This window comes from Limulus polyphemus, unplaced genomic scaffold, assembly GCF_000517525.1.
Source record: "Limulus polyphemus unplaced genomic scaffold, Limulus_polyphemus-2.1.2 Scaffold4149, whole genome shotgun sequence".
Classification (NCBI taxonomy): domain Eukaryota; kingdom Metazoa; phylum Arthropoda; class Merostomata; order Xiphosura; family Limulidae; genus Limulus; species Limulus polyphemus.
The window spans coordinates 29,592-42,741 of record NW_013669759.1 but is presented as its reverse complement, the minus strand read 5'-3'; the positions used below and the strand labels follow the sequence as shown (position 1 = coordinate 42,741).

The following is a 13,150-nucleotide window of genomic DNA, read 5'->3' as shown; positions in this document are numbered from 1 at the left end:
CAGGATATTTAGTGTTACAGACACAGAAACAGTTAAATATAATAAATAAAAACAGAGATGAGTAGAAAGGTGCAGCCAGCTATAAACGGAAGTTCAGAGATAACGATATATAAAAACTAGTAACGAATATACGGTATCTTGAAAAAAAAGCTTTTCTAAAATGATATCCTCATATATATATATATATATATATGTATATATATATATGTGTACATTTTCTTTTTCTTTTCCTATGAGCTTTTAAAATCAGTATTTGTATATATTTTCTTTTTACAGTTGGCTGCATGTTTTAAAGCCACAGGTTCAAAGCTGAAGCATTATGGGATATGTTTGGAAATGGTCCCTTGCAGTTTTAGGGTTCACTGAATAAGTTCTTAGTTGTTTAATCGCTTCCATAGGCTTGTGCCCATGGCTTTAAATGTAATTCACTCAATTATAAATCATGTACTCCTCAAGTAAAGATTTTAAACAAATTCATTCTTTTAAAAGAATATAAAGAAGTATCTGCAAACGTGAATTTAGCCAAATTGAAATCGTACTAAACTATCCTATTTTACGGTACATTTAATTTGAAGGTTTGATTTAAAATTATTCAAAAAACTCTCAATTTTTGAATTCACTTTGAGTTCTTAACTCAAAGAACTTCCTAGTAATACTTCTCTATTTTTTACAGGTAGTGCTTGTGCAATAAACATACAATAAGTGTTCTATCCTCGTAGACACGACTTTCTGCAAAAGACTAAAATATGAACTTGAGAGAAATTTATAATTTTCACAAACTTAAGCCACACTTAACATCTGTTTCTTTTCATTTTTTTGTAGTGTATCACTATTTATTTATACATCTGTTGGTACAGCAACAAAAAATAGTTAAGTTTAAGTATATCAAGCATTAAAAAATTATTAAAAGTAAACCTAAATAAAAACACATAAACTTATTATTATTGTAATTTTCAAAGCTCTGCTTGCTCTTTTCATAAATTAGGTTGACTGCCTAAAAATGCATATATATATATTTCTGTATGACAAAAGATAAATATACCACAAACTAAACAATTTAGTTGTCAGAGAGAAAACATATGAAACAATATCAATACTTTCTATCAAGAATAATTACAAAACAATTAATTAGTATCAAAACATATATACATTTCAATTTATACTCTACAGATACAACTGACAGACTGGCCACAAGTGAGCCACACAGTGCTATGCCCCTACGAATAGTGGAAAATGAAATTTTTCCAACCTTTTGGAAGATCAGATACTAGAACTTCACGTTATCATCAAATGGTGTTAAGAACGTTATCATACAATAATATTTTGGTGTGATTTAGTACACTTTGTATACAATATGGGACATCAGCCTTTTTTTTTTTTAGGGAGAGTTGGTTTTCAGTTAACATAAAGATGCAAAAAAAAACAAGTTAATGTTTGGCCTTCTTATTGAAAGTATGTTATACTGTATGTATGTGTTAATAGTTATTAACATAATTTAGAAACATATATTTTTTTATTAAACAAAACAGCGAATTGATAAGCAAAGAGAGTTGAGGTGTCTAATGTTCATAAAAATTTGATTAAAATCAATAGGTCTCTCAATCACATCAGGGTCATTTACTAAAAATAACACCTTTCATAATAAACCTTACATAAAATTAAGGTTATTCAGTTAAAACGTGTATATTCTTCAGATAGTTCAGGTTTTAAAACTAGGTGTAGTGAAAAAAACCAGAGTCATGGACAACTCAGGGTCTATTAGCTTGTAACTATTGTTTTTTTGTAATATTAGTTTGGGATTTATTAATGATGCAAAAATCATATTATATAGATCACGCAACATCAGAGTTTTTACACACAGTTAATTCATGTATTCTAACAATTCAGCAATGGAGTTTCACTGAAAAAATATCAGGTACAGTTTGAATAGCGTTTTTATATCTACATGTGTTTACACGAGTTGGTTGACACTGAAGTGGTGACACAGGGAATATAGGGTTCAAATCGAAGTCTCTAATTTTACCTACAAACTAAATAAATGGTCCCTAACAATAAACTAGACTGTGATTAGCTGCTAGGTCATTAAAGTTTTCCAAAGCTCTGTGAAGTTGAAATTATCAAAAGTGTTTATTGTATTGACGGTTATTCTATCTATGATTTTTTTTTTGAGCAACTAACCGTTTTTGTGCACTGTTTTGTGCAAAACAATTTTTATAACATTCTCTCCTCTGTCTGGTAAATAACTCATTGAATTTAATGATTTTAGAGAATCAGAGTCTTACTGTTTTTTGTGAACAGCTTTTTGTAATTGATTGTAATTTTAAAATAATAAGAATTGGTACTTACCATCAATATCAATGCCTTCAGTTCGCAACATTGATTTCAATCGCTCTATTTCTTCCTTCAGTTCTCTAATAAGCTTAGCATTAGCATCCTCATTAATAACTGCCTTACAGACAATCTGTTTGGCACGGTCAGCATATCTGATGTACAAATACAGATAATAATTGTTATTGGTTATTTATTAAAAATTTCCTTTTATTTAGTTGGTCACAATAACTTGCAAAATACATACAATGGGAAACAAAACAAAAGATGAACTGTAAAAAAAATTAAAATGTCTTGGTAATGACATTTTAATAAAATACATCAGAAGATACATTTTTAAATTTCAATACTGGTTACACAAAATTTAGAAAAGTCCTAATTAAATCCTATTTTGGAAGATGTTTTAAGTTGTGACCTTTAATCTGTTCTATCCTGGTAAATAAAATATAGATGATATATAGTTGTACATGAACTCATGCTGGTGGCAGATTTCCAATAAAAACAATCAAAAGCTGATGAAAAAAACTATTCAAAAGTTAAAGACATTTATTTAAAGGAAAAAATTGTAATCTTGTAGTTAAAGAAAAAAAATAAAGAAAACACATTTAAAATAGAGAAATCAGTAACTACTCAAATTTCCACCGAAATCAGAAAATATTATTAAAATTACTAAAACAAAAACTGTAAAACTTAAATTATTTAACTGTTTGTAAAAGGGTTTTTAAATATCTTAGAATAAGTTTACTTTAAGAAATTTACTTATCAAATATTTTTTTGTATTATACTTATAACCTGCATTTTCCTGCTTGAGTCATTTCTTGATTTTTTTTTCTGTTGAATTTCACCCAAAACTACCCAAGGGCTATCTATGCTAATTTTGAAATAATAGACTACAGTGGAGGTAGCTAGTCGACACCACCCTCCATCAACTATTGTGTTATTTTTTTAAGTCTGGAATATAGGATTGATCATCGCATCGTAATGCTCCCATAGCTAAAAGAGCAAGTATGGTTCAGCAACAGGATTTAAACCCATGATCTGCAGGTTACAAGTTCAGTGTCCTAACCACTAGGGTATGCCAGGCCATCAATTCTTGAAGTTAAACTATAATTCTTGATAATAATTTTCAGAAAATAATGTTTAATCTAATTCTTCACTTATACCTCCCTTAACCTATTAAAAAATACAAGTTAATTTAAAATAATTAAAAATACAAGTTAATTTAGAATAATCAAAAATACAAGTTAATTTAGAATAATTAAAAATACAAGTTAATTTAGAATAATTAAAAATACAAGTTAATTTAGAATAATTAAAAATACAAGTTAATTTAGAATAATTAAAAATACAAGTTCATTTAACACTATCTTACACATTAGAATCAATTCAATTTTTCCCAGCCTTAGTACTTGTGGGAAACTGTATTTTATCTATGTACTTACCTCAGTGTACTCAAAGTTTCATCAAAATTAATATCTGCTGGGCTAATGGCAGCAATCATTGCTGTCTTGGAATTTCCACCTTGTAAAATAAGTTAGAAATGGTCAAGTTATAGACAGATTCCAATCTTTAAACTATACATTAGCCTTGAATTAACGCATTGAAAAAACTACAAAGAGTTTTCTCAATACTGAAAAATGATCAAACAGGATTAACAGCAACTGACATACAAATTCTGATATTAATGATGAAACTTCTTTTTTTAATTTTTAGTTATTTTTTCTAATTTGAATTTCGCACAAAGCTACACAAGGGTTATCTGCGCTAGCCATCCCTAATTTAGCAGTGTAAGAACTAGAAGGAAGGCAGCTAGTCATCACCACCCACTGCCAACTCTTGGGCTACTCTTTTACCAATGAATAGTGGAATTGACCTTCACATTATAATGCACCCATAGCTGAAAGTGCAAACGTGTTTGGTGGGATGAGGATTCAAACCCGCAACCCTCAGATTGTGAGTCAAGCGCCCTGACCACGCCGAGCTTTTTTTTCTTTTTTTTAAGTCTTGTATTGTGATGATAAATTCTAATTTATGTCTAAGTTATCATTTCTAAGAGAGGTACCTGCAAGCAACTGAAAAAAAACCTAAAGAGCATAATCTTAAGTTTAATCTTATGCTTGTAATGTCATCATCTGTACTTTGAATGGCTTATTAAAAATATGTATTTTGATAAAATATCTGGTTTTAATGAGAAGGAATATCCAAGTTGCAGTCAGTAAAATAGATGGAAAACTTATCAATGAAATGTTAGACTGGAAAGAAAGAGTAATGTATTTTAGTGTCTAGTAAACAGTTTTTAACTCACCTAAGTTTTCCCGAAGAAGCCAGGTTAATACTGAATCTCTATAGGGGATGAAATCTTGCTTTTTCTTCTTTTTCGTTGCCTGAAAGTTAAGTACATAAAAGAAGTCTGAGCTGATAACGAAGTTTCTTTTATAAAATAAAACATAACAGATACAAAGTGTGATAATTCTGTTCCATGTTCAAGTCATAAGAATCTGAGTTCTGATAACAATTATAAAAAAATAAATGAACATCATTAAATCAACATAGTTCACAATCAAAGGTAAAAATTCACACTAGAGGAATAATAGCACTAGCTAATATCCTAGGGTCCCCTAACCCCATACCAGACGCATGGAGGCCTTGTCACAGCACACATATTGATGTGCAGGCCAAGGTAGAATGGGAACCCTGGATTCAATCATAAGACAATGCCTTAGCCTTTATGCTTATACTTTACAATAATTTATTTTATTCTTTTTTAATTGTATTTTAGAATTAATTAAAAATATTTTGGTATGGCACAAAAACATAGTAATTACGAGACCACAGTACTGCAATTTAACAACGATAAATTTAAGCATACATTATTTGTGATAATTGAAAAATAAAAATATATGTTTTGAACCACTGTAACAATAAATCTTCTACAGTTTTTTTTAAATAAATGATTGACTAATTACAACATTAAGTGTAAGAACTTCTGTTTCTGAATAAATGTTCTAAATTAAAGGAAAAAAAAAATAAGTTTATTAAATCACTTTTATTTATCCATGCAGGATTCTACTTACTGCCTAGTTGGGTAGGATGTTAGGAATGCAACAAGAAGGGAAAAAAAAACAGAGAAGATTAGAAGTTAATATATAATACTGTTGAATACTAAAAATACATTGGAAATAAAAACTAGTTTCAATAATGTTTTTTAATTGAATACTGAATATCAGTAATAAGTCAATAATACACATTTAGATAAACATACTCCAAACCTTAAAAGTTACTGTACTAATGAAAAAATAAGTGGTATTAGTTTTATTCAAACAACAACTAAACAATTAAGTCATGGAAGCATTACATCTACATAAAACACAGATCAAAACAATAATTTTTGTTAGCAAATAAAAGTTTAATACACACTGTATTACCGGCATTTCAGTCCCATATACATGGGATTTTCAATGGAAATCTAATGGTCATTTTTAATAAAAATAAGTAGCTCAAATGTATCTGATGGTGTTGTCAAGCTAAACTGATAGTGTTATGTTATATATAATACCTTCTTTATAACAAGATACATACAAATAATACATACAGCCATAATTTTAATAACAAATTTATAGCATACTAAAACATATCTGTCTAAATATTACTTGACAATGAATAGTCTTAATATATTTGGAAAATTAGATACTGACAACTATTAGCTGTCCAGCAAGTTATGACATAATACAGCCCAACAAAAAGAACAATTTGTACTGGTTGTTTTAATTTAAATCAAAAACCAGTTTGTTCACTAACTAAATTTTTAGTCCAATCAAAATTAAACAAAAATTTTCATGCTGTAAGAACCAACTTTTCTGGACGTGAGAAAAACACAATATTAATGAATAAAGAAATAAACAGTTTCTGGAAAATTACTGATATGCGTCAAAGGGAGTGGTTTAATATATTACATATTTGTTTACGCAATCTTTGTGTTACCACGCTTAACAAAATGGTCTTAACTTACAACTTCAGCCAATCCAGAGATTACTTTTCCAAGGGTAGTGAGTGATTTGTTGATATTTGCTCCTTCTTTTAATCTTGTACCTTGTGCACCTGTAGAATCTGCCCTTTCGCTTCCTGCCAAGTCAACGAGGCTAATTTTGCTGACCTAAAATGTAAATATATTTTATACAATGAGCAATAAGATGAAGACCACAACAAAACGCAAACTTCATAATAAACTTGTGCTTTCAATTAATCTATGTATCAGAATAACTGAGTATGTACAATGGGGATAATCAGTACTAAACATAATCTGGCCTGTAAAAACAATCTGCATCATAATTCATCTTTACAGAGAAACCAGGACTTAATTTGAATCAAGATCAGTATGAGCTTTGCATGAGAAATATACATACATAAGAATCTAGTTCTTTTGTCTCTAAAAGATTTATAAACAACATCTGGTCCAATAGTCTGCTACTTGTGAAACCTACCTTGTTAAATAGTTATACAAGTTTAGAAAATTTTTTGTTTGATAGCAGAGATACATTACCTTTTCTGCAACCAATCCTGTGCCCTTGTCCTGTCTTCTCTGTGTGAAAATGATTGTGAAAACTGCATGTGAGCGACTACTGGTTTCATTCATGTTTGTAGCTGCTACAGTTCTTTATTGGGGGAAAAAACAAAAAAGGTTACTTTCTACAAAAATACTACTCATCTCAATCATGGTTCTATTTTAAAATAAAGGGATTATTTTTCTACAAAAAATAGTTCTCCTCTCAATCAAGTTTATACTTGCCATGGCTGTTAACAAAAGTGTTGGCTTCGAAAATCCTGGGGTCAAAGTCAAACAATTATTATAAACACATACTAAGAATATGAAAAAGTAGGCTTAACTTTATCCATTTTAGAGCACAATAGATAATAAAGTAGTTTACCTGGCTTTGTTGCCTTCATCCATGAGTTGATTAATATCTTCGTAAGAGGTAACGGCAAGTTTGGAAAGATCTTCAACATACGGTCCAAGGGCAGGGTGTTCCCTTACTCGTAAATTATTTTTATTTTTAGGATTAAGCAGATCTCGAACACGTTCACAGTATATTTCCATGTAACTAACCTGCACGGGTGAAACAAAAAAATAATAAAAGTAAAATACTCTAGGGTAAAGCAACTGGAAATTTCTTAAGCACAAATTTTAAAGAAAATCAACTAGGTTTAAATGATGATAAAGACTCTTTGTTTTGGTAATTTTGTAAATTTTGTAATCAATACAAACCTCTTTTTTTTTATCACATGCAATAAGTAGTTATGGATTAAATGATGCTAAATTGTGCAATAGACTATACATTACAAAGCCAGTTTGAAATAAAAACCATAACATAAAAACAGAGAAAAAAAATGGCATGAAATTAAACATGTTAGAAAATATTATAAATTAAGATTTATTTTTCTATAAAACACCAAACTTTCAGGGCACTCTTAGAACCACAATGAAACTAGCGAGTTCACGCTTACAACAGAAAATCCAAGTAAGGGATTCTTCTACTACCAATATGAACGTCATTAAATTAAAACAGGTATACATTGAATTTTGAAAGACCATTACGGTGACTGAGCAAGAGTAATAATTAAATTATTCTACCACAACTATACAAGCAACTACCGTTTTCTTTGAGTTAACAAAACCGGCAATTAGGCAACCTAATGCTGCTACATGAATATACTTGACCAAATTCAATCTTCCAAATCTAAACACGAGATAAACACAATTTTAATAAAACTAACAAGTATTTCAATCACTTACAATTGTTTTAAAACCTCCATATAATTAGTTTGTTATTACACACTCATGAATATCTTATTCAACACAATAGTTTTTACATAATTATGGCATACAATTCTAACATAAAACAAAGAAGATTATTACATTAGATTACAAACCAACTATCTATGTAGATTCTAACACTTACTTCCACTGAATACATCATGTCTACATCTGAATTCTTTATTCTGTTGAATAGATCTTTACAGATGTGGGGAATTATTCCTTCTTGTCCCTCTTCTTGTTTACCCATCATGGTAAAGCTTTTTCCAGCTCCTGTTTGGCCGTATGCAAAAATGCATACGTTGTACCTGGAGATAGATAATTATGTATGTAATACGGAGTACATACTGGATTACAAAATAAAAAAATATCAAACTTCTCACTTGGGTAAAATAAAAGTGTCTCTTACAGAAATACTAAGTAGTATATGAACATAAATTTATTGATAAAAATGATACACTTCAATAATTCATTACTAAAAAAAACAGAGATATATTTTTTATGTTTTCCAGACATTTGTTCCAGCCATCATCAGGTTGAATGTGACCAAAATATGTAGTAAAGTGTTTCTGCAATAATAAATAACTGTTGTTTAAATGGTGTATTACTTTTATTAATTAAATACGACTAATGAAATTAATTTATTGGTTTAAAAATACAACCTTTAAAGCCACACAAATGAGATTACTGGAATTATTAACCAGTATAAGAACATATTCAATACCCCTCATTCTCCTCCTTACATCTGATGCTCACTTATGAAATGGAAAGAAATCATGGAACTCAAAGGCAGAACCTAAAGGCATTTCCAGTAATTTCTCACATTAAAAATACTTTCCTCAGCTTCATTCTTATCCCTTGAAACAAGAGCAGTGTAGTAAATCCAACATATTAAATACTGCCAAATGCCAATATTTGTAGCCAGCAACAAGGGTTAGTTTACAAGTCTTTTTTTTTACTTTCAGGCTTCAAAGTGTATGAATTATTCTTTTTCCATCAAAACTATGATTATAATTGAAAAAGTCAGATAGGTATTGCAATTTGTCACTTCCACAAAATCAGTTTGGTTTAATCTTTTACGAAGTTTTATAATATTAAAGTTTTGTAAGTATTTTATTATTATTATATTTTTATAATATTAAAGTTTTATAAGTATTATTATTATTATTATATTGTTTACAATAGACAGTGCTGTAAATACTGCACTTTACGATTCTTGCACTAAAAATATTGGGGCATATTTAAGTTTTGAAAAATTCTGGCTCTTTTAATTTCTTGTATCCCTGTAAAAGGATTTTGGTTGAATCTTGTCAAGCAGAATATACAGAAGCAAGTCTCATATGGTGTTAACTAAACATATTGATTAATGTCTTCAATAACATATGAGAACTTTGTACATCTACTTCAATCCATCATCATAAATGTAAAGTGATTTCTACTAAATTATATTAACAATCACACTATTTCAGAGTGGTTTGGATTAGATGCGATATCCAATTAGTTTAACTAACATCAAAACTGATTTTTGGAATGTACCAATCAGGATAAATTAAAGCTGAATCTACTTGTAACTGAAACTTTGCAAATAAATATAAATGGAACTGTCTTCAAGCAACTTCAACATGAAGTCATTTCAACAAGGTTCACTATCATCAAATACCAAGAAAAATGATTTAAGTTGGTTACCATCAAATATCAAGAAAGATGATTCAGATTGATTACCATCATGTACCAAGAAAGATGATTCAGGTTAGTTACCATCACACACACAAAGAAATATGATTTAAATTAGTTACCACCAAGAGAAAGATGATTCAGGTTGGTTACCATCACACACAAAGAAATATGATTTAAATTAGTTACCATCAAGTACCAAGAAAGATGATTCGGGTTGGTTACCATCACACACAAAGAAATATGATTTAAATTAGTTACCATCAAGTACCAAGAAAGATGGAAATATGATTTAAATTAGTTACCATCAAGAGAAAGATGATCCAGGTGGTTACCATCACACACAAAGAAATATGATTCAGGTTGGTTACCATCACACACAAAGAAATATGATTTAAATTAGTTACCACCAAGAGAAAGATGATTCAGGTTGGTTACCATCACACACAAAGAAATATGATTCAGGTTGGTTACCATCACACACAAAGAAATATGATTTAAATTAGTTACCATCAAGTACCAAGAAAGATGATTCAGGTTGGTTACCATCATACACACAAAGAAATATGATTTAAATTAGTTACCACCAAAAGAAAGATGATTCAGGTTGGTTACCATCAAATACCAAGGAAGAATATTCAGGTTGGTTACCAACAAATACCAAGGAAGAATATTCAGGTTGGTTACCAACAAATACCAAGAAAGCTGATTCAAAGTAAACCAAAACTTAATTACCACAGAATAATCTCACTATAAGGTAATTGCAATGGTTAAAACCAACCTGATCCATAATTGTAGACACTTTTTGTTTGTTCACAATAAAACACAAATAAAAGAACTTTTGATCCATCATGTGTAATATCATGTTTGGAATATGATGAACATTTGTTCATATTGAATAACAAAATCAATACCATGACCAACTGAGAACTGAAGTTTCAAGTTATTCAATACGAACAATTACGTATTGTATTTCAAGTTACACCACTTCCACATGAAAAAAAAAAACTGACTGATAACTCTAGCTGAAAAGCTGGGTAGCCTCAGAAGTATATCTTACACTAAAAAATAGGGGAAGTAAATGATATCCTCTCTTACTTTTCACTAGCTGTAGTGATCTGATTTATGTAATTTAAAAATTAAATTAGGAGTACGTGTAGAAGAAACACCCTCAAACATCACACCATACTACTCTATACTGTAAAACAAGTACTGTGATTCTCAGTGTGGCTGAAAATAAAATTTATTACTCTCAGAAATCAGTCTACATCTTATAAAATAAAACTGATCACTCTCAGGGATCAGTCTTAAAAATTTTACAAATTTTGAAAAAGGTCTCAACCTCAAACTACAATTTTGGACAAAAGCTTTTTTGTTGCAACCATAGCTAGAGACTAATAATGCTTGGAGACGGCTTGAATGGGTAATGAGGAAAAACTTTAATATAAGTTTAACATAACAGCAAATGTACAACGTTTCGACAAGGTTTTGTCATCATCAGGTAGCTAGAGAATAATTTTAAAATATCATTCATGTACAAATCTTCAATGAAAATTATTTGTAAGTTACAACCAAATTTTATATCTTGATAAAAGAGTTAGCACAAAGGATCACATATAAAGTGTAATAAACTTAAAATAAGACCCAAGAGAACAAAGAAGAATAGTCAACTATTCGAAAGCACTCGAGTTTTGGGTCTTATTTTAAGTTTATTACCAAATTTTATATGTTAGTTTATATGAATATGCTCATCAAATAACATTAATCACCCTCAATTGCAGTTCTGAAATCAGTGGTTAAGAAGTTACTGTGGTTTAACACTTAGCAGCTAAAAACACAATCAGATTTGTAAACTCAGATGAAACATTTGTAACTGTGTTATTATTTTGTTTTACTTATAATTTGTAATTGAGAAATATTAAAGATGAAAAAAAAATGTTCAATTCTAGTATTTTTAAGTCAGTAAAGGTAATAGAAAAAATAACAATCAAGTTTTTTTTTCAGTATCACTGGTGAATGGCCAACATTTACAATCTCAATTGCACCATGTTGACATATCCAAATATAAAGACATTAAAACCAAATGGGAGAATGACACTTCAGAGTAGTAAATAGTCATTTTAACCAAAGTTCTACACATATACATTTTTTTAATAATACAAAAACTTATATCACTTAGGTGGAAATTAAGAGTTAGGCTCCGTCATATTTTTCGACAAAGCAAGTAACATAAAATCAATATATATATTGTTGCAGATGAGGATTAAAATAATATTTACTTTGGTTTACTGAAAGTTCCCGAGACAATTTTATATAGTTTTTTAAAAGGATTTGTATGAGAGGTTTTTGACTGGATCATTCCTCGATATTCCAAAATATAGATGTAATAACGGTAATGGCAAAATGACTATTTTATACACTGAATAGTTCTGATACGAAAACAGGATATAACAGTGGGAGTTTTGTTAAATTTACAGAGTAAAGATTGGTTAACAGCAGGTGAATTATCACCATGAGATTATGCAGTAGTTTTGTTAAATTTACAAAGTAAAGATTCGTTAACAGCAGGTGAGTTATCACCATGAGGTTATGCAGTAGTTTTGTTAAATTTACAAAGTAAAGATTGATTAACAGCAGGTGAATTATCACCATGAGGTTATGTAGGAGTTTGTTAAATTTACAAAGTAAAGATTCGTTAACAGCAGGTGAATTATCAACTTGAGGTTATGTAGTAGTTTTGTTGTATTTACAAAGTAAAGATTGGTTAACAGCAGGTGAATTATCACCTTGAGGTTATGTAGGAGTTTTGTTGAATTTACAAAGTAAAGATTGGTTAACAGCAGGTGAATTATCACCATGAGGTTATGTAGGAGTTTTGTTAAATTTACAAAGTAAAGATTCGTTAACAGCAGGTGAGTTATCACCATGAGGTTATGCAGTAGTTTTGTTAAATTTACAAAGTAAAGATTGATTAACAGCAGGTGAATTATCACCTCGAGGTTATGTAGGACTTTTGTTAAATTTACAAAGTAAAGATTGGTTAACTGTTGTGTTTGATAAATCATTTAATTATATTAAAAGCATTTATAAAATATTCTGCTATTCAAATGATCGGATTATTTAGAGCAAATATTTATTTTACCCCCAAAATGTGTAAAAGGTTTTGCTTTCTGTACATGTATATGGACAATTCTGAAGCATTATTCTGTTAACTGAATAAATTCAGCATTTGCTTTAAGTTCACTACAAGTTCCATAATGAAAAATTATTTTCACACAGACTACAGCCAGTAGCGTGCAGGGGGGGGGAGGTGCCGGGACCACGGGCATCCAACGC

The 13,150-nt window shown here is 29.7% G+C and overlaps 1 protein-coding gene across 10 annotated transcripts in view; it reads right to left on the bottom strand.

Moving 5' to 3' along the window:
* The window catches only part of LOC106470662 (kinesin-like protein unc-104), a 91,463-nt gene that overhangs the window by 49,311 nt on the left and 29,002 nt on the right, over positions 1-13,150 (bottom strand). For 6 of the 10 annotated variants that reach the window (XM_022399291.1, XM_022399293.1, XM_022399292.1 and 3 more), the window contains 8 exons: positions 8,286-8,448; positions 7,254-7,432; positions 6,869-6,980; positions 6,338-6,481; positions 5,403-5,405; positions 4,634-4,712; positions 3,771-3,849; positions 2,347-2,483 (listed from right to left, as the gene is read on the bottom strand). In XM_022399291.1, coding sequence (XP_022254999.1) covers positions 2,347-2,483; positions 3,771-3,849; positions 4,634-4,712; positions 5,403-5,405; positions 6,338-6,481; positions 6,869-6,980; positions 7,254-7,432; positions 8,286-8,448 — 896 coding nt within the window. The remainder of the gene's footprint in view (positions 1-2,346; positions 2,484-3,770; positions 3,850-4,633; positions 4,713-5,402; positions 5,406-6,337; positions 6,482-6,868; positions 6,981-7,253; positions 7,433-8,285; positions 8,449-13,150) is intronic. The other 4 variants (XM_022399299.1, XM_022399300.1, XM_022399294.1 and 1 more) reach the window with 1 other exon arrangement.